The 26432-nt window shown below is 32.0% G+C and overlaps 2 protein-coding genes across 4 annotated transcripts in view; both read right to left on the reverse strand.

The window, feature by feature from the left end:
* Positions 1-790: 790 nt before the first annotated feature.
* LOC132723108 (uncharacterized) lies at positions 791-3204 on the reverse strand (the record flags this gene model as incomplete). Its single annotated transcript, XM_060707772.1, has 2 exons — positions 3107-3204; positions 791-2021 (listed from the first exon to the last, which is right to left on the reverse strand). A coding segment is annotated over exon 2 (1228 nt), but the record flags the coding sequence as incomplete, so codon positions are not given.
* Positions 3205-3965: 761 nt separating this feature from the next.
* The window catches only part of LOC132723109 (rho-associated protein kinase 2-like), a 55523-nt gene continuing 33056 nt past the window's right edge, over positions 3966-26432 (reverse strand). For 2 of the 3 annotated variants that reach the window (XM_060707774.1, XM_060707773.1), the window contains 15 exons: positions 25254-25315; positions 24629-24698; positions 23405-23508; positions 22779-22965; positions 21288-21381; positions 20494-20720; positions 19781-20027; positions 19152-19317; positions 18697-18775; positions 18314-18382; positions 17719-17851; positions 17294-17359; positions 16937-17072; positions 15786-15815; positions 3966-10178 (listed from right to left, as the gene is read on the reverse strand). In XM_060707774.1, the coding sequence (XP_060563757.1) occupies positions 10067-10178; positions 15786-15815; positions 16937-17072; positions 17294-17359; positions 17719-17851; positions 18314-18382; positions 18697-18775; positions 19152-19317; positions 19781-20027; positions 20494-20720; positions 21288-21381; positions 22779-22965; positions 23405-23508; positions 24629-24698; positions 25254-25315 (1782 nt within the window). In that variant the 3' untranslated portion in view covers positions 3966-10066. The remainder of the gene's footprint in view (positions 10179-15785; positions 15816-16936; positions 17073-17293; positions 17360-17718; positions 17852-18313; positions 18383-18696; positions 18776-19151; positions 19318-19780; positions 20028-20493; positions 20721-21287; positions 21382-22778; positions 22966-23404; positions 23509-24628; positions 24699-25253; positions 25316-26432) is intronic. The other variant, XM_060707776.1, reaches the window with a different exon arrangement.

Genomic DNA, 26432 nt, shown 5'->3' on the forward strand with positions numbered 1-26432 from the left:
GAAAATCTTTCAAAATTCTTTGCTTTTCTTTTCTGCTTTTTCAATTCTTTTTTCCTTCTCTCTTCTAATTTGCCTAGAAATTTGAATGAAATTAATTGTACTCTCATTGAACTTGTTTTATTTTGAATGATTATTAGATTTATTTGATTATTTTAAGACTTTAATAAAAATGTAAATATAATCATTCTAATTTTGTAGTGTCTAATTATGTATGAGGAAAGAGTTTGGTTCACTAACAGCCAGTTTTTTTGGTCCCGTCTCAGAATTAACTTGAAGATTATAATTATGTTAAAGAACACTATGTCTATGTCCAACATTGAATTTTTTTTGCAAAAACATCAGCCAGGCAATGCTATGGTTATAATTTTTCTAATTTGAAAAATTGTTCAAATTCAAGGAATAACATTTCAATCTATAACAAATATATTCTTTTTTTATGAGGTCTTTTCTGATCACTCAAATGTCGAGTTATCACCCTTTTGATTAAACAGGTCTTGTTTTATTGACATGCTCTTTTTACATGAAAAAACATGATTCATTTGATTAGAGTGAAGAAAAGCATTCAACAATTTTTCATGGTTGTCGTTGATAGGTTAACCTTTGAATTATTTATATCTAAGAATATTTTGCATCACATTATAAATTTACATTTTACCTTTTTGAAAAATAGACAGGCAATGAATTAAAGAACCAATGATCATGTTCTTTGTGACAAAACCACAAAATTTCATGCTCACGAAATTAAATGAATTCACAGTATTCTATCTTAAGAAAACAATCACAAACTTACCTGAGAAAAGAGCTGACAAGTCATAAATAATATCTTCAGTTGTCTTTTCTTTCTTTCTAGAGACACTTTTAACATCATCAAATAACTCTTTAGATGTCTCCCTAACAATTGAGATACTTTGACTAGTTCCAGCTTCCTTATTTGTTTCTTCATGGTTCTTGCAGTCAATTAGGTTATCTAGATCCATTTCAAATAATGGATTATCTTCACATATCTTCTCTGATGTAACTAATTCATTCAGTGATGACAAATTTAATTCTTGCGTTTCTATCTCAGAATCTTGTTTTTCTAACATTTGCTGTTGCGAGCTATCTGACAATGCTGTTTGTATTTCATTTTCATGTTTAGAAAATCTACAATCGGGGTCTTCTGCACCAGAGTTTTCATTACATGGAACTTTATTAGTATCAACTAACGAAAGATTTCTATTCACTGAACTACAATCTGTTACTGGTTCTTCAATGTTTAATTGTTTGCAGTTTCTATTTCCTAATTCATCAGCTTTCTCAATGGCTTCAAAACTATGTTCCTTTGAAAAACTCACACTTTTTAAATCATACACTGCAGGTGCATCCCCTCTACCTAAAGAACCCTCCAGACTCACTGATATCTCTTTATTTTCTGGGTTACTTATCTTAAGAGCTTTCATCAACTGTTGCTTTTTGACAAGCTCTGTCACACCATGAAGTAGAGATTGTGGTAACACAGTTTTCTTCTCATCAAACTTACATTTTGGAGGGCCTGATATAGCTAACTTCATCATCAATGTACTATTGCTATCTGGAACATCTGCAGATTTCATCATCAAATTAGTTTCTCCAGATAAGTTTGAATTTTCTAATTCAGGTTTTACTGAACAAGGCAATATAGAAGGTTCAACACTAACATCTTGCACTTTTTCATGAAAAACTGTAGGTGGAGTTTTCTTAAGCTGCTCCAAATGCATGTCAGTAACATTTACTTCTGCAATAATATTTTCATTTTCACACTTATTTGCATCACTTTCTTTAATTTCTTTGACACATATTGTACTAACACTTTCATTAACCATAGGATCAGATTTTTTATCTGATTGAACAATTAAGGGATTTATTACAAATGAACCAATAGGATGAGGTGTATTTTCTTGACCATTGGACATTGTCAATTTTCTTCTGCATAAAAATGTTTGATAGATTAAAATATGATCTTGATACAGGAACCTGATGGTTGACAGGCACCCTGTCATAATCTGAAAAGCAATAAAGATGATATAAAAACTGGTATGTAGCTACATGTAGCAGACTGGGCTATAGCTTGTTGAATAGATAATATTAAATATATTCAGACACTGACAGCATAATAGTCTTTAAAATGTCCATTTCAAAGGGCACATCTGTCAGTTTATGTTTTGGGTGTATTTCACTATTTTTGGATACTTTAAGCCAAATTATTGAGTTTTTATTAAAATCTGTTTTGATCACAAGAAAAATGTTAATGACACATAAATTCATTGATATATCATTTCAGCTCCAGTTTTAAATGTCTATACTTCAATTAAAAGAACTTTATATGGAAGTGTCTTTATTGGTGCTTTACACCTTGTATGTACTGGCAAAACTGTTTACTAATTACCGGAGCAGAGAATTTTTATCTCTGTCCTAAAAAATTATTTATTATTATAAAATGACTAACATCACCTGCTAACACTTCTGCAGAAGCCCTGCACCTTATATACATTTTGATTGTTGTGTTAACTATGAATGAATTATAAATGTTTCTTATCATTTTCTTTAAAAAATAGTTTTTAATTCTTTCCCCCATCTGTGTACCCTGCTTATCATGTAAAATTGTATAACACAAATAAGTAAATAAGGTCTGTAAATGCATGATGTAAGGTCATAACATATTGCTAGTATGCGATATACCAGAAATTATATTTTTATGGATTTTTAAGTAAAAGTAACTTAATTGTCTTTCTGAAATAAAATAAATACTTAATAATAATCTATTATTGTCATCAAATTTGATAACCTAAACTGCTAAATTTCAACAACACTTTTTATAAATTATATTCTATCCCTAAGTAGTGTGAACAACCGGTTTCAGGTTATTTGTGGCTATTGAAAAAACTTAGTCACAATCATTCAACACACTTTCATGATTGTGCCCTGTCTCATACATATAGGTCGATATCCGCCTTGTCTGTATCCACAAATTGTCATATCCGAATTTTATACACTATCAATAATATATAGGTTTTTAACAGCTTACTATGAAAAGACATCGAATGAAAAGTAAAATATTATGATATTCTTAATAAAATAGCATATTTACCTTTCAAATACAAGTAAAACAGGTGAAGGTTTTTTGTTTTCCATCTTTTCCATAAAACTTTTTTACTGTTAGGTCTAGTAAAATTTATCACAAATATGTGTGAGTGTTGTTGTCATCTCCTAGTAAGTAACCAACTATCTTTCTGGCTTACCCAACTTGCCAAAAGTTCATTTTATTTTGACGATTTATTCTTTCAAGAATTACTATCTTTACCATTTTGCAACTTAATTCATGCAGAAATTTGTCAGTTTTTACAAAATTTTCAGTATTTAGGGCTGTTTTGTATTATGTTTATTGTACTAACAGAAGGTAGAACTATATCAAAATTTGCATTTTGTTGAAACATGTCAATTTACCTTAAAGAAACCAGCAAAGCGTGGCAATAATAAACTGCATGTGTAAACTGGTAGGGCATTTACTTTTGACAGTACATATCATATAATTATATACATACATTTTTCATTTATGTAAAATTTCTCTATTGGGCAACTAAAATATGTAGCTGTTCTCACCAACACTATAAAGGTCATACGACTTCTCTCCACCTTTACTAGTAGGGGAACACCTCAAGTGCCATGCCCATTGTAACAGACACAATCTGGCACCTAAGTAGAATTAAAAATCTTTCATACACTACTTACATTAATGAATCTGTCTTGTCAGGATTTTAACCAACAGTGGTAAGTTGCAAATTGAAGTCAGCAACCTTATAAAACTTGGTACTGAAAGCCTATTTAGTCTTATTAAAGCTTCAAACTAAGTGGTGTATGTGAGCAGATAAGTCTGATACACAATTGTGGTGTTAAAGTTGGTGATTAAGAAGCTGTATAAATTGGCAGAAAAATATTACAACAAACTATTTTTTCTATTTTGCATTAAATTTATTTGGTAATATTTTAGTTGGGCAAATTTACATGCTAGTATTAACATGGCCTAGTAATATAGGCTGGAATTACAAAATAAATGTGTATATATCTACAGTCATACAAAAAAAAGTTAACTGTACATAACAAAACAGTTTCATAAAACAATACATAAAACAGGAGATATATAACATGATATTTTGATGTGTGACACGCAAGCTTGATAAGTGATTGTATTTGATACCATAGGCAATAAAAAGGCAAAATTGAAAAAAAAAAAATCTTTTTTTTTACAAGATGTTTAAGAGGCATTAAGCTTTTTGTCAATTATATATATATCTGTAACAAAACAAAATATGTACATATTCATGTACTATCATATGACAATATCAGTTAAGATATATTTGACTGCAGCAGTTCATGGTAAGCATTTAAGAGACTCTTTATTCAGTATGAAGACTCAGCAGAAATGAACAAAACAGTTCCACACATTTGTACTACAAAAAAATGTCATAATTATTTGCTTTACTTTTCCCAGTAAGCGTAAGATTTGCATTATTCAATAGTAAAAAAATAATAACATTTGACTGACTATTATTTTCATGAAAAAAAAAATCATGTTTTTAGTATGGTTTTATCTAACATTATCATCAAATAAAAGTGGAAGACTGAATGAATTCACAGTAACACATTAAATGGTATTCATTAACAAAAGATAGCACAGTAAAACAATCAAGAAGCACTTAAATCATCCATCTAAAAAAATTGTATGACAAAAATATTTGCTGTCATTTGTAGGACAAAAATATTTACTGACAGTATTTGGTACAAAACCGTTTCGCTTATTGTTACAATGCACATTAAGTATATCCGTTACACTTCCAAACATACATATAACTGTAACATACTTCCATATAGGACACACAGTGTGTAAAAAACATCTATAACATAGATATATATCCTCAGTAAATTTTATACATATTAAATTACTCTTATAGCACTACTGTTAGCAAATATATATATATTCCTCTTTCAACAAAATAATAAAAAAATACCAAAAAAAAAAAAGAAGCCAAAACAGCTGCGAATTTTCAAAGCAAGTCATAGGATAAAGTTAAAAAAAAACCCCAACAAGTTAATAAAAACAATGGTTTTTAGACCTGACCAACTTATCACTTTCACATGATAGGTTCTACAAGAAACTATCATTCCTCATGTACAATGTAAAGTATAAACCTACCTAATCCATTTAATATAAGCTTAATGCTCCTGCTAGTCTAAAACAATTAAATTTGTAAATACTCCGTTATTACTCAAACATTCTGACTAAGGTTACATTTTATTCATAAAGAATATATGTGATTTTTTTTTGTGTTTTCTTTTATTTAACAAATTGTACCATATACAGAAAAATGAAATTTTTCCTGTTGGTATAAATTGTTAATTAGGAAGAAGTAAGTCTTTTTAAAACTTAACCTGCTGTAGCCTAAAGTGATTAACCTTTGCCACCAGTATAGACTGGCCGGCCTGCACATCTGTACTGTCCGACCAGGCTCTATACTGTTGGTAGCCCCTTTTGTGTATTTTGATATTCCCTTCAACAATGAATGGACTGCTCCAAACTTGAAGCAAGGAAAATCCATTACACAAATTCAGCCGACTAAGGGTTGATAATGGAAGACTGCAAATACCAAAAGCAAAGCAAATCATTTAGAAATTCAGCTGTGTTAAGAATAAGAGAAATAAGAAACTGTATTTTATCACTTCGATGAGATAATAATAGGAACAGATCTTACTAACAATCTCAGTTTGGTGTATATAAATAACACAGACACTTTATGGCGCCACCTATATCAAAAAATCTCTAAAAACCTTTAACCTTGCAATTCTAACATAAAAAATATAAAAAAAAAAATATAAAAAAAACTGCTTGCCTCACACACTAATTCAAAACTTCAATTTCCTGCACAATTATTCAACATGATTTTGGAATTTTCAAAAAGCTAACTTACATCCAAATATTTTGGAATTTAAATTTCAAATGAGCAGGAAATTGTATGTCAATATAAAAAGAAAATCTGTGTGGTCATGTTCTATCAGTAAATACAGCAGTAAGCTAGGATCTATCACCCCTTTAACTTTAAATCTATGATATTTGGTTAATATGACCGTGATCTAAAAATGATGATTCTGTTTCTATAGTGTATACATAAATATACATTACGGTTACAATATATATATAGGTATAACCACTTGTATATGTACACATATTTACATATGTACAAAGACAAAAACAATGTTTACACTTTTTTACATATAACACCAGATTGTTACATACAACAACAAATTTCAGCACTATTAAGCTATTGTAAACTTTGAACATAGTCTAACATTTTCAACAAAATAACCAACATTTGCAATTTTTTAAAATAGTTAAAGATGGAATCTAACGGCTACCCAACACTTGGTAGTTAAATTCCCTATGCCTAATGATGCATTGCCCAAACCCCTTCAGGAACTGAATTTGAACTGATGAAACCTAAAACTTTTTTTTTTCTATTTGCCATTATCACTCAAAGATGAAGCATTCAGAAAATTCGGATATTAGAAATATAACATGTAAGCTTGTACAACATTAGAAGTATATCCAATGACCTTGAAACTTATATTGCAACTATCCAGCTTTGTCCATGGAATGAGACATGGGGTGTCTCTACATCTACCATTTCAACCAAATCAAAGCGGCAGCAAAAATGTCCAAATTAAAAAAAAATTCTATACATGCCTGATATTTGTGAAGTCATTCAACAGTTCACATGTACATTTACACATCAACATGAAAGACAAAGTTTTATATTCATTTCCATGCAAACAATATCAACAATATGCCATTATTTTGTTTAAAAAAATAACCTAGAATAAAAAAAAACAAACAACTGAACACATAAATTATGCTAATATTAAGCTTAATATGATTAGTTACATAATCTACTGGTTAATAACAACAATCCTACATCCTTTAACAAACTTTTACATGTGATATATACTTTCTAGTTATTTCAGAAAAAAATACATGTTACATTATATTAGATAAACAGATTTGAGACATTTAATTATGCATTTTAATTGATCATTGTTTAACAATTATCTATAAAAAAATCTGAAAATAATATTCTTTTCATAAATGAAAACATTAATCCTTATTTCTGAATAATAGATTGTATCATGATTAATTAAAATAACTTTCATCTTCTTATTCTTAGACAAATGTTGATTTTATAATGACTAAAATATGACTGTCATACATTTTAACAGGAACAATTATTTCCTTATGTTTCTGTTCACTGCATTTTTCATGCAATCTGACTCTCTTTATTATTGCATAGTTTAATGTTTAACTTCCTTCTTTTATACATGATCTATAAAATGTAATATACCGGTAAGACAACATTACACAATGAAGCAGTACCAGCATATCCCACCTGTATCGAGCAATAGTTAACTATTCAGTTTGACCCGGCACTTATCATGTAGAGTGACCATGTTTTACTTTTGACAATTTAGTTTTGCTTTTTTAAGTTTATACAAATTTATTTCAGTTTGTGTTGGAAGCTATAAGCTTATTGAAACACTCTCGAATCCATTCCTGAAACCAACCAGTACTAAGTAATGAATGTAAAGTTTCTTGCTCAAGGAAACAACGGTTTGCCCCTGACAGGCTTGTTTGAATTTAATATTCGCTGAAATTAAACATTATCATGCTAAATATCTTAAATGGACTTGTCCATCTTTCAATTTGGACTTGACCCTTCATCAATTTTGAAGAAATTGTCAAAATAACAAATGGTGCAGACCATGGCAGATGTGCAAACTGATCTTCATCTGAACTAAATGAATGGGTAGCACTGATTGCCGCCAGCAGGCTATAGGCTCCACATACAATGCAAGACATATCTATTACATATATATAGGTAGGTCAGGAAATTGTACATTTAATGCCAGGCTTCATACAAAAATAGCATCACAAAATGCACAAGCTTAATTTGCATATATTCATAATTAAAAAATACATCATACAAAGTTTTATCACAAATTGCACTATCACCAGAGGGTATGAAAAAGAAAAACATTAATGAAACAAATGTCCATTATGAACATGCCATTGAGTGAGAAAACTCTATAAACAGGATCACCTTAGTGAAGTTAGTGAAAAAGACACAATTAATTATATGGTAATTTACAACTGTACATTACCCAAGTTATACTATACAAAAAATGCAAAAAAAGCAATGAAATGCATTCGGAACGCGAATTTTTGATTGCATATTTGGAACTTTTAATTTATTTTTTGGTCTTTGTAAACAATTTAATAAAGCAGAAGAACTAGAAATATTAGAAATATGTTTATACAGATACATTGTATGATGTACAGACATATTAAGATTTTTTTGAAAATTTTTCATACCTCATTCAGACAAATACACCCTTTGAACCGATAAAAAATCTATAACATTTCAAACTTAGACAATCTGAGATTAAAGTTTTTGCTCATCATTAATTTAACAGACACATGTATTCAAGTATTTTTTTCAATCCACATTCATGTAACAAAGAGAACTGGCCTATGAACAAGTTTGTGATATTAAGGCAATGGTGAACTGACAATGTGGAGAATCACTATCATAAAAAAAAAAAAAAAATCATCACACTTCACAGGATAGAGAAGCACCATTTAAATTACTTAATATATAACACTTGGGGGGAAAAATAATGTAAAACATACAAGGCCACTAAAATATAATGTTTACATACAATAAAATGGTCCTAAATCTAGCTAAACTAAAAATAGCACAGTGTGTGTTTTTATTCTATTGGAATGTGTACGACTGATGGTGATTTAATGATTTATTGTTAAACTCTGGAACATAAAGAGGCTAATTTCATAATCTGAATGTCTACAAAAAGAACTGAAGTAATTTTATCATAACAATTATAATGTTAAGACCACATCAGGATGAACTAACAATATCTGAGAAAGGTTTTGCCTTCTTTATGTTTTTTTTTATTAATGCCCTTTTTGTTTTGTCTATTATAAACAAGACAGCAAATTCAACTAAAATATGCCTGTCACAAATATTCAGTCTCATAATAAATGTATTAAACATTTACAATCATCCCTCAATGCAAGTGGAAGACTTTCTCCAGACAAGCACTGTTCTCTGATTTAGGTGTGACCTTGACCTCTGACCTTGAGTCATGGTTCATATGCGTGTAGCACTACATCTCATGCAATGAACATTTGCATCAAGTAATACCTAAACCCATCCATACATGTAGAATATATCCTACAAATAAAATTTGGGCATTTCCTTATCTTTGATGTTCTTTACCTTGCTTATTGATCTTAATTATGCTTTCATGATTGTGGCCATTTGTAACATATTCCCTAAAGACTACCAAATTGTACATACATGCATTTTCATATTTGTACCTGATCTCAAAGTTTGAATTTGGCTCTAGAAAAACAGGTCGTTGCCTGGACATTGCCCTGCCCAACTGTCAATCAGGGGTTATCCCAATATACATACTTTTATTTTTGAAACAGGAGTATAGGAAGGCAATATATGACATTTTTGAACACCTTAGTCTTGTGGAGTGTGATATAGAAGATCCATAATGCAAATACAAGCCTAGAACGCCAGTAAAACACCTCCATGCCACTTCCACAATCATCATACAATGTAATAAATCATGTGTGGTTTGTAATCAATTATATGATAAATGAGCCGCGTCACGACAAAACCAACATAGTGGGTTTGTGACCAGCATGGATCCAGACCAGCCTGCGCCTCCACGCAGTCTGATCAGGATCCATGCTGTCCGCTTACCAACACTTTTACAAGTGGATAAACTAACAGCGAACAGCATGGATCCTGATCAGACTGCGTGGATTACGTTGGTTTTGTCGTGACATGGCTCAAATATTAACAAACATACTGCTACACTGGTGTACTTATCTCATGGTTAAACACTGGTGATTTTTTTTTTAGTTTTTCAAAATTGTTCTGTTGAATATAAGAAAGTTTTGTAGTAGATGTTACTGTAAGTTAGGTCTTGAGTTTGGAGGTAGAGTAGCTGATGAGCTTGATCTTACAGTACGGTTGGCGGCCCCAAATGACGAATACTGCTTTGTGTTCCTATTTGATGACCTGCAATAATGAATGAAAAATAGTATACATAATATATCATATATGACTCAATTAATCTATAATGTTTGATATAAAAATCTGCAGTTATCTGTTTTGTTTTATCATGCATTGTGAAAACATTAACTGAAGCATATTAGGGGACTTTTGCATCAGATTACTATAAGAAATATTGTTACATTATAAATGATAAGAACAGTTCATTCCCTTTCATGTTATATAAAAACTTTATAAAGTATACAGTAAAAAGTAAATTTTTAAAATATGAAGTCTCTTATATAATATAGTGTCACACAATTGTACATTGAAAAAAATATAACAAAAAGAAATTTCTACAAAAACCCTTAACCCTACAAAAATGGAAAAAGTAATTGCTTGGTAGATAATCAGAATAAATAAACCAGGTCCTGAAAATCAAAATGAAAACCAAAACAGTGGCTAAAATATCCCTTAACCTGTATATGAAACAAGATAATTTTCATGAACATTTGTGACAAGAATTAAATTCAATCTTGGGTATCAATACAGCGTATGTTAAAATATTCAAGTTAAAGTCAAAATGAAACATTCCATCCAAATTGAAATGGTTGGGGGGAAAAAGAGTCCATCACAAAGTTCAGAAAGTGACAATTTGATATTTGTTTTATCTAAATTTATCAATGTCATTATATTAAAACTTCAGAAATAACAAGTGGCCTATAATTGCTCACTTGAGATCCTTTGTTAGAAAAAATTAGAATTCTTCAATGCAGAAATTGAGTTGCATTGGGGAAAACCATTTTTTACCCAACCGCAAGGGCCATCATTTCATTTTGTTAGTACACCAGGCAATGCTACATGAACACTTTGTAAGATTAATGCCATGAGGCTCAAATAAAAGATTTAAGTTTTTTTTTATATAAGTCTGTCATGAAATTTGGAGATTCTCAAATTCCTATTCATATAAACATTACTGCTTTTAAAGTTTAAAGAAAATTTAAATGAGATATTCTAAGACATGGATCTAAACGGTCAGATAAAACCATTTAAATCTATATAAAAAGTTATGCAATTTTTGTAGGGGACTACAAGATGATGCTAAATACCAAATACATTGTGTAACTATGCTGTGGGATTTGAAATTTCTGAGGAGAGAATGCATTGTAAATGTTGTTTAAACAAATTGTTGGTAACATAGACAAACATGCTATCTCAGGTGAACTAATAATATTTATGACATTAAATGTTTGTGTCAAAGTGTAACAAGATATGTTTGTAAAACATGTATGCCCCCTATCAGCAGCCAATTAGTCATGTGATAAGGTTATTATGCATGACTTCTGACCCAGTGATCAAACAATTAATAAGGGTTATAAAGTATCTACTGGTCATGACTTTGACCCCTTGACCCAAAACTCAATAGGGGTCATCTGCTGGTCACGACCAATCATCATACAAAGTTTGAAGTTCCTAGGCCTAGGCGTTTTTTAGTAAATTGATCAGAAACCGTTTTTACCTACAAGGTCAATGTGACCTTGACCTTTGACCCCTTGACCCCAAAATCAATAGGGGTCATCTGCTGGTCATGACCAATCACCATGCCTAGGTTGAAGTTCCTAGGCCTAAGGGTTCTCTTATTATTGATCGGAAACCGTTTTAACATACAAGGTCAATGTGACCTTGACCTTTGACCCCAAAATCAATAGGGGTCATCTGCTGGTCATGACCAATCACCATGCCAAGTTTGAAGTTCCTAGGCCGAAGCGTTCTTTAGTTATTGATCAGAAACCGTTTTTACTTACAAGGTCATTGTGACCTTGACCTTTGACCCCTTAATCCCAAAATCAATAGGAGTAATCTGCTGCTCATGACAAATCACCATACCAAGTTTGAAGTTCCTAGGCCTAAGTGTTCTTGAGTTATTGATCAGAAACCGTTTTTACTTACAAGGTCAATGTGACCTTGACCTTTGACCCCTTCACCTAAAACTCAATAGGGGTCATCTGCTGGTCATGACCAATCATCACACAAAGGTTGAAGTTCCTAGGCCTAAGCGTTTTTAGTAAATTGATCGGAAACCGTTTTTACCTACAAGGTCAATGTGACCTTGACCTTTGACCTCTTGACCTCAAAATCAATAGGTCATCTGCTGGTCATGACCAATCACCATACCAAGTTTGAAGTTCCTAGGCATAAGGGTTCTTAAGTTATTGATCGGAAAGCATTTTTACCTACAAGGTCAATGTGACCTTGCCCTTTAACCCCTTAACCCCAAAATCAATAGGGGTCATCTGCTGGTCATGACCAATCACCATACCAAGTTTGAAGTTCCTAGGCCTAAGGGTTCTTTAGTTATTGATCGGAAACCGTTTTTACCGAAGAGGTGAATGTGACCTTGACCTTTGACCCCTTGACCCCAAAATCAATAGGGGTCATCTACTGATCATGACCAATCACCATCTCAAGTTTGAAGTCCCAAGGCCTAAGGGTTCTTTCATTATTGATCGGAAACCGTTTTTACCTACAAGGTCAATGTGACCTTGACCTTTGACCCCTTAACCCCAAAATCAATAGGGGTCATCTGATTGGTCATAACCAATCACCATACCAAGTTTGAAGTTCCTAGGCTTTAAGGTTCTTTAGTTATTGATCAGAAACCGTTTTTGCTTAAAAGGTCAATGTGACCTTGACCTTTGACCCCTTGACCCCAAAATCAATAGGGGTCATCTACTGATCATGACCAATCACCATACCAAGTTTGAAGTTCCTAGGCCTTAAGGTTCTTTAGTTATTGATCGGAAACCGGTTTTGCTTAAAAGGTCAATATGACCTTGACCTTTGACCCCTTGACCCCAAAATCAATAGGGGTCATCTACTGATCATGACCAAGCACCATACCAAGTTTGAAGTTCCTACGCCTTAAGGTTCTTTAGTTATTGATCGGAAACGGTTTTTGCTTTCAAGGTCAATGTGACCTTGAACTTTGACCCCTTGACCCCAAAATCAATAGGGGTCATCTACTGGTCATGACCAATCACCATACCCAGTTTGAAGTTCCTAGGCCTTAAGGTTCTTTAGTTATTGATCGGAAACCGTTTTTGCTTACAAGGTCAATGTGACCTTGACCTTTGACCCCTTGACCCCAAAATCAATAGGGGTCATCTACTGATCATGACCAATCACCATACCAAGTTTGAAGTTCCTAGGCCTTAAGGTTCTTTAGTTATTGATCGGAAACCGGTTTTGCTTTCAAGGTCAATGTGACCTTGACCTTTGACCCCTTGACCCCAAAATCAATAGGGGTCATCTACTGATCATGACCAATCACCATACCAAGTATGAAGTTCCTAGGCCTTAAGGTTCTTTAGTTATTGATCGGAAACCGTTTTTGCTTTCAAGGTCAATGTGACCTTGACCTTTGACCCCTTGACCCCAAAATCAATAGGGGTCATCTACTGGTCATGACCAATCACCATACCAAGTTTGAAGTTCCTAGGCCTTAAGGTTCTTTAGTTATTGATCGGAAACCGTTTCTGCTTTCAAGGTCAATGTGACCTTGACCTTTGACCCCTTGACCCCAAAATCAATAGGGGTCATCTACTGGTCATGACCAATCACCATACCAAGTTTGAAGTTCCTAGACCTAAGGGTTCTTTAGTTATCACTCGGAAACCATTTGGTCTACGGACCGACGGACCGACAAGTGCAAAGCAATATACCCCCTTTTCTTCGAAATGGGGGCATAATTACAACCTTGAATGAAAAGTTCACTTTTTGGATACATGTGATTAATTTATAATATAATTTGTTAACATGTGTTACATGGCCGTTGCTTACCAAAACTTCATTTTCTTTTCTGCAACAACCTTTTAAAGCAAAATTAAGTCTGATACAAAATAACCAAAATATAAGCAAAAACATCACTACACATTCAGTAGGATTATTTGGGAAGACTGCATGCTCCACTATTCAAGCTCATTCAATAATCAAGCCATTCAGAGTTCTATACCAACGGGCAGTACATCTAACATTCTTGGACAGCTTTTACCAGAACTTAGCAAGGAACTGCCAACTTTCAATAAAATGAGAATTAGGCTTGGATTATAGATGTTTTTGAGCCCAATTATACATTTTAAGCCTTATTATTATGTGACAAATGTACTGTAATCAAGCTGATTACAGGGTCACAGTACAGATTGCTTCAAGTTGAGAAGTTGTCTTTGCAAGCAAATACTTCATACAGTACAATAGGGCAGAAAATAATATTTCCAAGAATATATGTACCCAGAAAACATGCCACAAAACTTATTAGGAGACCCATCATGACCTCTATTCTTATGGCAGATCATGACATAAACCTACTTAAAAAGCAAATTATATATAGATATTATAAGTTCATGTTTCATGACATAAACGGGAAAATTATTTCATTAAATCAAAGTTGAAAATCAACAATTCTGCAGATACCTAGTTGAGTATTACATTTCTTCAATATTTAACACACCAAAAGTTGAGTATAAAAGAGAAAACTAGTGGGTTTTTATTTGCAAAGTTTTATACAAACACGCACACACAAAAAATCTACTGCAAAAGAATAAGCATAATGTTGTCCATATATAACAAAACTCCCAAATATTGCCTTGAAACAAAAATAAATATGGGAAAGGAATTTGCTTTAATCACGACAACAGTGAGCAGACCCAAATTTACGTGACTGTGCATATCAAATATCTACCCATCCAATATGTGAGTCATTCACAAATGCATACTGAAATTACCACAAATAATAATTTACAGGCATTTCTTTAAGGGTAATTGTTAAATAAAAAAGAGAAAAGTATAAACACGTAACATTGAAATAAACAGTTACATTGAATAATAACGACATCATTTAAAGTCTATTTGAGCCGCGCCATGACAAAACCAACATAATGGGTTTGCAACCAGCAAGGATCCAGACCAGCCTGCGCATCCGCGCAGTCTGATCAGGATCCATGCTGTTCACTATCAGTTTCTCTACTTGTTATAGGGTCTGTTAGCGAACAGCATGGATCCTGATCAGACTGCGCGGATGTGCAGGCTGGTCTGGATCCATGCTGGTCGCAAACCCATTATGTTGGTTTTGTCGTGACGCGGCTCATTTCATGTCTAAAAGTGTGTTAGAACAAATTAATTATCTGATTTCTCGTTGTCTATCATCTTAATTTATTACAAAACATAATTCACATAGTATATGACTATGACTACTTTTATCAATGTTGTTGTTGTGTTTTTTGTTGTTTTTTCTTTCTTTTTTCACTAACTTAAAGCAAATTCATAAAAAAAAAAAAAAAACTGTCATAAAGGTCTTGATCATATTGTAAATTAACAAGAACTTTAGAAAAATCATTGAATATGACTTGTACATCACTTAGCATCCCTGTTTTCTCATTTTTATTAAAGCTGTTTAAATTTTTAATTGATGCAAATTCTATATTAAAAGTATGCAGAGTTTCACGAAACTGAAAGCTTAATTCATTATCAATGCTGCAAGCCTTTGGCAAAATTCTGCTAGGAACACATCTAGATTGATGAAAACTATAAACTAGCCAAGATAATATAAGCCCAGGCATTTTTTTTTATATTGCCTACCCAAACTCCAAAAATAGTGGTTTTCCGACTCTAAAATACAAGGAAACAATAAAAAAATTCTAAAGTTATGTTAAATCAAGTAAAAAGATAACCTTTCCTATATAAAGTGCCACTGAGGCAATAAGCATTATTAGTCTTCCTAATTTTAGAGTGAAATTTTTAGAAAGTGAAAACTAAGCTCAAGTGACAAAGTAAAAATGCTAGAATTTAGGAAAAATTAATTACATGTACAAATATCAGCTCTGTATTCAGAAGCTGAACAATTTCTCACTGTCATCATCAAAATAAACTGTCTCCCAATTTGTGACACTGTCATAAAATTAAAGATTTTTTTAAAGTGTTTTAATACTGTGAGGAATATGATTTAGAAATATAATGGTTTCTGTATACTTATTTTTTAAAAATATTACCATTTTCATAAAGAATTGACTTAAAAATGGATATCTGCCCAACAAACAAATGTAAGATGTTATCTTTATTTCTGCCCAACAAATGTATTTTATTTTTTTATTCTGCCCAACAAACAAATGTAAAATATTATCTTTATTTCTGCCCAACAAATAAATATAACATATTATCTTTACGTAAACAAACAAATTTATGATATTGTCTTTATTTCTGCTCAACCAATAAATACAAGATATTATCTTTATTTCTGCCCAACAAAAAATTAAGACATTATCTTTACTTCTGCAACCAACAAACAAATGTAACTTATTATCTTTAATACCAGTAAATCAAGGTATCTTATTAAATGGTTTTGGAGAATTTTTACGTAGGATTTCAAAATGAGACAAGAATATTGTAGTGCTCATATCCTAATCATTTCTACACACACAGACGTTTCTCTCTCATTTCCTACCCTATAAATCATGCCAGTATCTCTGAAGTTGTCATCAAAATATTTAAACACATGCAAGTCTGTGAATCAAAATCATGCCATCTTTATACATCCTAAAAATATCAACTATTTCAACAACATTTCACCCTCTAGTTAAACCTGTTTCAACAGTATTATCACATATAATTTAACAAAAATAAACAAAAGAACTTGATTGAACTTCAACTTTTTGGATGACATACCATGCTTTCACGTGCAGCTGAATGGAACAAAAATATGGTAATTATAGCTTCACAGAACATATACATACCCTAATGTTCCACCAGAACTGACAATTCCTTTCTTGGAAATTTTCTTGCTGAGGTGAAGTACCCATTGTTTCTGGAGGTCAGCTGATTCAGCTAGCAGTAAAAGCTCCTTGGCTTGAATGTTTTGATCATAGTTTACTAGAATATAATACAAATCTGCATTACAAAACAATGACCTAATATAATATGATATCAATAAAATCTGGAGTCAAACTATCAGATACAGATATCATGAGGGTTTATGTCCTTTAATTCAATACTAATTTTTATGGTAAAATATTACAAGTCTAATCTTTTGATTATAAAATTAATGGCATACATTGAAAAGTAAAAAAGAGATAAATGAATTTTTTACTTACCTTTACAATATGCGAGAAACTCTTCTTTCCTGTCAAAATGGTCTTTATGTACTTTAGTATGACATCCTGAAATATATCATATTTATAATGTCACTATATATCAATCATTTACTACCCATACACTTTATGAAAATAGCAATGTTCAATAGCTCATGTAGCTGGCCCAATGTAGTGCCTCTCTATGAAAATGAAATCTTTCTTGATTTCTCATCCTGGGCTACTAATAGTTACAATTCCTTGTAAAATATTTAACTTAGGTAATTATGCTAACAAATAATTCTGGATGATGTGAAGATGCATTCAATTTAAATTAAAATTCAATTAATGATTATGGTTTTTATTTAAAGTCAACACAATGTTTACATAATAACAAAGGGGTACTGTGTATAAATTATTGTGAAACGTAACTAAGCAACAATACTTACGTCTACATTCCATAGCCGGTGGAGGATGTAACATATGCCACATTGGTTTGTTACATGAATCACATGTGGTGGGCGTACGGAAATGTAACTCTAAAAACTCATGACCTTTATACTCTATAGTACCAGCTTTTGGCTGAAAAAGTAACAACACAATATCACATCTGCTAAAATCTAACCCCTTTGGATATTTCTTATAAAATACCTTCCAAAATCATGATAATATTTAATTTCTTGTAAGGTATTATTTACATACTTAATTGGTTGGCTATACACAAAATTTTGATTTTCATTTGAAAGCAGATGCCTTGCAGCATAGCATAGTTAACACATAAACAAGAATCACAAGCTTAATTAGAAAATTCATATTGCATAAAAAAATTGATACACCCTCATATTTTCTAGCCTCAGTTACCTTGATCAAAATTGCTAAAAACTGCAACAAAAGGTGAAACGAAAATACTATAGCAAATATCTAAGCTGAAGGTGCTATGAGAGACAATGTGACAGATGGAAGGAGGGATCAACCAGCAACTAAATGCTTTACCTAAATGAATGTCCAGAGAGCATAAAAATCTTGTAATATCAAGAATGTTACCTGCTGAAGACTAATATCTAGAGGACTCTCCTCTGATTTTCTATTCTCCCCCTCTGTTGCATACAACACCTGCAAACATACATATATTTACATTTTAAAATGAAAACTAAAAATTTTGGCTCATATCTTATACTGAAATAACATGTATATGTTCCACCAAGACAAAATCCTACATCCTCTTTTCAATGGTTTGGCTGGATGAATATTAAATCAAACAGATACTACGTTAAAGTCAAATAGAAACTTTCCAGCTCCAAACTCCTGGAGGAAGACATCTAGATACAATATCTCCATACAGTATTTTCAGGCACAAGCAAGTAGACACATGGTTCAGTCAATTTACTAAATGTTTAATGTGTACCAGTATATTATCAACATATTACCTGGAATATTCTTGGAATATCTTTAGCATCTGCTCTATAAACATCTCCCTGTGTCACAGACCGAACATGGTATAATTTTCTGAAGAGGGAAAAATGTAAAATTTATATCACTTTTAATACATTACCAGTGAGGTAATAATTCATGAATTGTTAAATATTAACATCTTGACTCCCAGAGGCAACAGTAAAGTCATAGACTGCAGGCTAGCCTGGCTCTATACTCGTAGCAAAGGCTCTCAGCTTGTAAAGGTTTTCTGTTCTATCGCACTCTTTTGTTGTTGTTGTTATCTCAGAATGACATGAATGTTATGCCAAACATTATGATTCTTTGAAAAGAATTTCTTGTTCAATTTTTGTATTCTGACATTAAAGTCCAGAAACTTTTGTATACTGTTCCGAATAAACTGTACATCAAATTTATTACACAGAGAAATATAAGACAAAAAAATACGTACTCAATATCAAGGATAAGTACTGGAGCAGCTTTCTGTTTCTCTGCCTCATTATTGTAGAAGAGAACTTTCCGTGAACTGACTACCACATATTGTTTCCTCCAGCCATATTTCTTGATGTTTTGTTTGTTAGGGACTGATAACCATCCTTCCATATGACTGTCAGATGCTGTAACAGTGTAATATAATATACCTAAACATTCAAAAGCATATTTCTTGTCATTCTTTTTTATAAAATATAATAAAGATATAAAAATTTGCACAGAATTTCTTCTTAAGTGACCTTTACAAAATTAAAAGATTGAAATTTAATGTAAACTTGACACCTATACCTACATAAACTCTTGAATTTTCTTCCTAGAGTTTTTATTTTAATAGTCAAGTTGAATTTTATGATCATCTGATTTCAATTTAATTTTATATTGTTATCACTGACAGCTCAATAAAAGTAATGTACCATTCATGATATATCTTTTGCTTTCATTCAATGTTTACATGTATTTTATTTTTAACTATCTCTAAATATTATGTACGTTTTGAAATCCATATATATTTGAGATCCACATATCCACAGCAACTAAATAACGAAGAAAAAGAAATCCTGCAATCGAACATTATAACATTCAACGTACCTGATGATATGCTAGAGTTATGTATACTGAGGGACATATCACCGTCCTCCAGACTACCACTATGTATAGATGCTGTGTCAAGGTTAGTAACAACAAGTTTCTGTTGTAGAAGCTCGATCTCACTGTCCTTCGAGTCAAGCTCCATTTGAAGTTTATTGCGTAATTGACCCTCCTCGTATAGCGCAGCTTGGGTTTCACTGAGGTCTCGTTGATATTTCTCTACCATTTTGCTATATTTTTCTCTTTCCTATAAAAAAGTATGAAATGATTTATAAATATGTTAAGAAAAATCACGTTTAAACATAAAACTAATTCGAGCATTTATTGGATTACTATCAAATATTTATTTAAAAGTTTATATAATAGTTCTCTATCAATTTCAGCTTCAATCCAGTTTGCATAATAAATCTTGTATAATACAGTTGATGCCAGCTGCACTGACAGCTTCTGTTGAGCAAAGAAGGTGATAACTTACTTCAATCAGAACACTGTAATCAAGTAATTGTTATCAATGATAAGATGAAAATTTTCAAAACAAAATTCTATTGAAGACCTTATCATGATAAACAGTCAAATCACTAAAAACACCCTGACTGCACATTCATACCAGAAAGGCAAATGTGTAGACTGAAATTAAATATAAATAAATATACGGTCCTCAAAGTAGACTAATTATTAATGTACAGGATAATGAAAAGTCATATTTTTCTCACCATGCTTAGTTCTTGCTGTAACTTCCTACATTCTTTCTCCTTTTTCTTAAGTTCCTGTGCAGATGCATGGTTTTTCTTGATTCCTTGGTTATTGAAACCCTTTCTGTTCATGATCTCTGCTAATTTATTTACGGCTTGTTCTTTCTTCATTTTCTCCTCTATAAGATTCTTCTTTAATTTCTCCATGTCATCTGTTACAACAGGTTTGGCCTGTATATTGCGTATGTCTATAAGAAGAAATATATTGAAAGAATATGTTTTGTCGCAGAGGTAAATAGCTTTGTAGTGCTGGCTAAAAATCAGTTTCAACTTAATGAGCAGTAACCATATTAAGACAGCATATCATGAAATGCCCCATTAAGAAAGGTTAAATTTACTATTATATAAAAATAACTGTACTATATATAACACACTAAATACAAGAGTACTGCATGCCGCGTTATCGCTTTTTTGTTACAATTTCTGTGTTAAAAAAGGGCAAAGCTCCAAAAACATTGCTTTCAGAATTACGCCACTAGTCTAAAAAATGCACCATGCTGTAATAAGCAGGTATTTCAAGTTTCATGACAATACTTTTTGAAATGTTTGAATAATGGTTTACATTAAAGTTTTTGCATGATGACAACAAAGCAGTAGCGACCATATTAGCTTGACATTTTTCCTCAAAACAGACAAACTAATAACACATGTTCTAAGTGCAATTAAATTTATAAATCTCCACATGGGATTTTGTTGCTTTCTTTTTCACATGAAAAAATACATTAATTTAAAACAAACCAAGTAAAATATCTTACCATCTGTCAATTTTTTAAGTCTGTTATTCAAATCATCTTTTTCATTTTGTAACGACTCAACACTTTTCACATATTCTCTCTTAGTTTCCTCTAACTGTGAAGATAATAAACAAATATATCAATATGTTTTATTCTTATTGTAATTTTCATATAGACACTTAACACGTCACATGTAGATATGAGCCGCGTCATGACAAAAACCAACATAGTGCGTTTGCAACCAGCATGGATCCAGACCAGCCTGCGCATCCGCGCAGTCTGATCAGGATCCATGCTGTTCGCTATCAGTTTCTCTACTTGTAATAGGGTTGGTTAGCGAACAGCATGGATCCTGATTGATTAGACTGCGCGGATGCGCAGGCTGGTCTGGATCCATGCTGGTCGCAAAAGCATTACGTTGGTTTTGTCGTGACGCGGCTCATATATTATTCACATGTAGATATATTATCATTAAACAAGCAATTATCATAGTATTGCAAGCAATCCATAAGTCCCCTACCGGTTTGAACCCCAGCAACATTCTGATGGGCCATTGGCCATTCAATTTTACCAGTGAATGAATGATATGAATGAACTTATATCTTTTGAGTTCTAAGTTTGTCTATATCACAGTAATGTGTTAAGTTTCCCTGCCTAGTAAAGAAATTGTTTTTACAACCTTGTCATATTATTACAATGTGGTATTTTAAAGTAAATCCTATAAGGAATGAAGAGGGGGAAAGAAAAATACCAATTTCTCCAAAAAAATCTAAGTTCAAGGGGGACATAATTCTGGAAATAGTCTTGCTAGAGTATTTAACCTTCTCAAAAATGTTGAGTGATAATAAGAAACATATATATGAAGTTTGAAGTAGATACATTAGGAAATAAAGAAGTTATTTAAAAAAGACAACATTTTTTTTTTCATAAAAATTCTAAGTTCAAGGGAGGTAATACTGATAATTTTTGTAATAGAGTTGTAAACCTTGTCACATATGATGTGGTTGATGACCAAAAACTTATATTTAAAGTTTGAAGTAAACACCTTAAGAAATAAGGAACTTACAGTGAAAAAGCTGAACAATTTAAATCAGAAATCTTGAAATTCAGGCTATTTGTTGCCATAGCAACCAGAATTTTCAACATAGGAAGAAAAGAAAAAGATGTGCATAATCTCCAGACTGCCATCTACCCATATTTTAAGTTTCATAAAAATATTTTCAGTACTTTTTAAGTTATCACTGGATCCAGTTTATGTGTTAAATTTGCCATATTTTCAGACTATTTGTTGCCATAGCAACCAGAATTTTCAACATAGGAAGAAAAAAAAAGACGTGCATAATCTCCATACTGCCATCTATCCATATATATGTATGTGGTCAACAAAACAACCTTAAATGTTACAGTAATCAGCATTGACTGCAAGACCAATCCAAATTTTAATGAAAGTTACATTAAGTTACTTACTAAAAATAAGCTCAGTTCTGTTATCTAGATAATGAAGATACCTACCATTGATATCACACTTTCTTTTTTGTTTAGTTCACTTTTATGCCTTGAAAGAATTTCTTTAATTTCTAGTTCTAACATTGTCTTTTCTTTTTCTACATCAGATAATTGTTCCTCAGCAATAGTTCTAGCAAGTTGCTCTGAATCTGCCTTTGCCATGGCAAGCTGTAACTGTCCACCTAGAGAATCCCTGTTAATACAAAATATTTGGTTTACAAAATTTTATATCATTCTTATTCTTAATTTTCTTTTGTCAAATCTTAGCTCAGGCATAAGAGAGGACCTAAATAGAACCACCAACCTTTCATATGCCAGCTGGATAGCTTCTATACATTTAAAAAATTCAAAGTCCCTGACGGGATTCGAACCAACATCTGTGAAAAGCTAATGAATTTGAACTACTCTGGCTAAGAGTCTAGCCATCTATTCTAACATCATTTCAGCCATATATAAACCAGCTCTTGTGTTCCTTAATTTTACCAGCATTTACCATATGAATTTCACATTTCAGAACAATAACAGGTCTGTAACGGTATACTCAATACATATACAGTCAGAATATTTCATATTTCATTAGTTTGAAATCTGGAAAGAATATAGCATTGGAAAATTGGCAAGACATGACTTACTTTTCTTGGTCAACGCTCTTGAGATCTGCCTGAGCATCTTGTAAATTTTTATTCTTTCCTTCTATCTCATCTTTTAGCTCTTTAACTTGATTTCTATACAATGACTGCAATATAGAATTACATATCTTATATTTTCTTTCTCTTTTTGGTGAATACACAGACCAAATACAAAAATTAAGTAGGCAAATCAAGTCTTCTTGCTTTAAAATACATCATAAAGGTAAAATTTCTATACTTCTATACATTAAAAAAAAATCCAAAGTCCCTGATGGGATTCGAACCAACATCAGTTAAAAGCTAATGAATTTGAAGTCAGCAATCTTAACTACTCTGGCTAAAAGAGTCCTATAACTCTGGCTTATATACATCTGTATAAAAGGTTTACAAGCTTTTTATTACATGCTTTTCGGTGGTTTATAGAAATATATCAGTGATATAAAACTGGTAATTTCACTGTTTGAAACAGTGAAATTACCACTTTGATATTTCACTGTTTTGAATTTAAGCCCCTTACGTTGTTTCAGTGAAATACCAGCGTGCACAAAACTGGGTACCAACTTAATGTAGTGATGTCGTAAATGACATCACGTTGTATTATTATTTGACGCGCTTTTCATTCAGTATCAGGTTTAATGTCTTTTTAAAACGTTTCTTTGCATATAATAAAAAGAAAATTTGTTTAGTTTAGTGTAAGATCGAAATATATTTCACCTTGTGAACACCAAAAGTTCATATTTTACTCGTGGCTACGCCACTCGTGAAATATACCTTTTGGTACTCACTCGGTGAAATATATTCCGATCTTACACTGAACTAAACAAATATCCTCTATATATACCTGATAATATCAAAATCTACTTTAAAATACCTATGCAAGTATTATCAGTATAACATTAATAATTTAACTTTATTTATTACAATTTGGAAGGAATGTTCACTTGTATTAAAATCTTAATACCAATGAAAATATTTAAACTGACAGGTGTTGTTGAATACTTGTGGTTTGAAGTCAATAACCTTAATGCGACCTTCAGCTTTTCTAAAAATTAAATATGTTATTTTAAGACAAATCATTTCATATAATTGTCCATTCAAAAGAATTAATGTACAAAATGACCTTTGTTGTCAATAAAATACATAAACAATAAGGAAACCCCTACAGTTCAATGTAGTAAAGATGGTTTATAACAAGGGGTTTAGGTAATTAATAAGAAGACTACATACAGAGAAATATTGTTCTGCTTCCAGTTGATCCTGAAGTTCCTTCATTTGTAAATCATTTAATGACATCTCCCTATAAAACATTTAATATATATATAATTTGCAGTTGCACAGCTTGGTTACAAAAAGTAAATCTGCTTTATATGAGCTGGGACATGGGTAGAATCATCATGTTCATGTAAAAAGTTGCAAAATTAGATATTTTTTCCAATAATTTACCATCTTATCGAGTGTTGAACCAGAGATGAAATTAGCAATTCTTCCTTCAAATTAATGAACGAAAATAAAAGTTCAGATATATGCATGACAAAGTTACAGTCAGGACACGAATGTGTGTACCTTAAGACTCTCATTGTGAGAATGTGAACCTTCAAACTATGAGAGTGACCTTGACCTTTGAGGTAGGGACGTGGTTTTTAAACGTGACACATCATCTTGATGTGTTAGACATTTAAGGCAAGTTATTTTATAATCCCTCAATGCATGACAAAGTTACAGTCCGGACACTAATGTTGTGTAAGTGGGGACGCAGGGACAGAATGACGGTCGGTGTGATTTCTATATGCCGCCCTTCAGGGCCATAAAAACTGACTTTCACAAAGTACATATCTAAAACTAAATAACTCACTCTTTTAATTTTCTTATTTCTTCTTCCAGGGTGTACTTCTCTTTCTGTACAACTTCAATATCCTAAAAACATCAAACATATTATCATCACACTCACTATCAACATTTTTACTTCAAAATTTCTTAAAAACATTTAACGTTAATGTATGAAAGCTATTTAAGGTAATTGTCTAGCCTAACCAACTATTTCAAGTTCTTAAGCTTCATTTGATAAGTATAACTGGAAACAAATTTTGAAGTTATAAAAAACTAGTAACAGAATACCTTGTAAAAGAATTGAAATATAGAGTTATGGTTGTGGGCAATTAAAGATAGTTGTGGTTCTTGTATGTTGCATTTCCTTTCAACATGGTTGGCCATTGATGAAGTTTTATTGAATAACTCTGTAATAAGTCCAGAGACAAGGAAAAGGAACAAAGGGCAATAACTCTATAAATACTGAAGATGGAGTTATAGTTCTTGTGCACTGTACTTCCTCTTATTGTGCTTGACCATTGTATGAAGTTGTTTTGAATTCCAACCAGTACCTTTTAAGTTATGCTCCGGACAAGGAAAAGTATCAAAGGGCAGTAACTCTGTATTTTGTTAAAATGGAGTTATGGCTCTTGTGCACTGCACTTCCTTTTAATGTCCTTGACAACTGTATGAAGTTGTATTGAAGTCCAAATAGTAGTTTTCAAGTTATGCTCTGGACAAGGAAAAGTAACAAAGGGCAATAACTCTGTCATTAGTCAAGATGGAGTTATGGTTCTTGTGCACTGCACTTCCTCTCAATGTGCATGGCCATTGTATGAAGTTATATTGAATTCCAACCATAAGTCTTCAAGTTATGCTCCGGACAAAAAAAGCAATGGAAAAGTAACAAAGGGCAATAACTCTGTAATTAGTCAAGATGGAGTTATGGTTCTTGTGCACTGCACTTCCCCTTATTGTGCTTGACCATTGTTTGAAGTTGTTTTGAATTCCAACCAGTAGTTTTCATGTCATGCTCTGGACAAGGAAAAGTAACAAAGGGCAGTAACTCTGTAATAAGTCAAAATGGAGTCATGGTTCTTGAGCACTGCACTTCCTCTCAATGTGCTTGACCATTGTATGAAGTTATAATGAATAATTAGTCTTCAAGATATGGTCCGGACAAAAGAATGCAATGGAAAAGTAACAAACAGCAATAACTCTGTAA

Source organism: Ruditapes philippinarum, unplaced genomic scaffold (genome assembly GCF_026571515.1).
Source record: "Ruditapes philippinarum isolate M1 unplaced genomic scaffold, ASM2657151v2 ctg1748_1_1_1_1, whole genome shotgun sequence".
NCBI classification, from domain to species: Eukaryota; Metazoa; Mollusca; class Bivalvia; order Venerida; family Veneridae; genus Ruditapes; species Ruditapes philippinarum.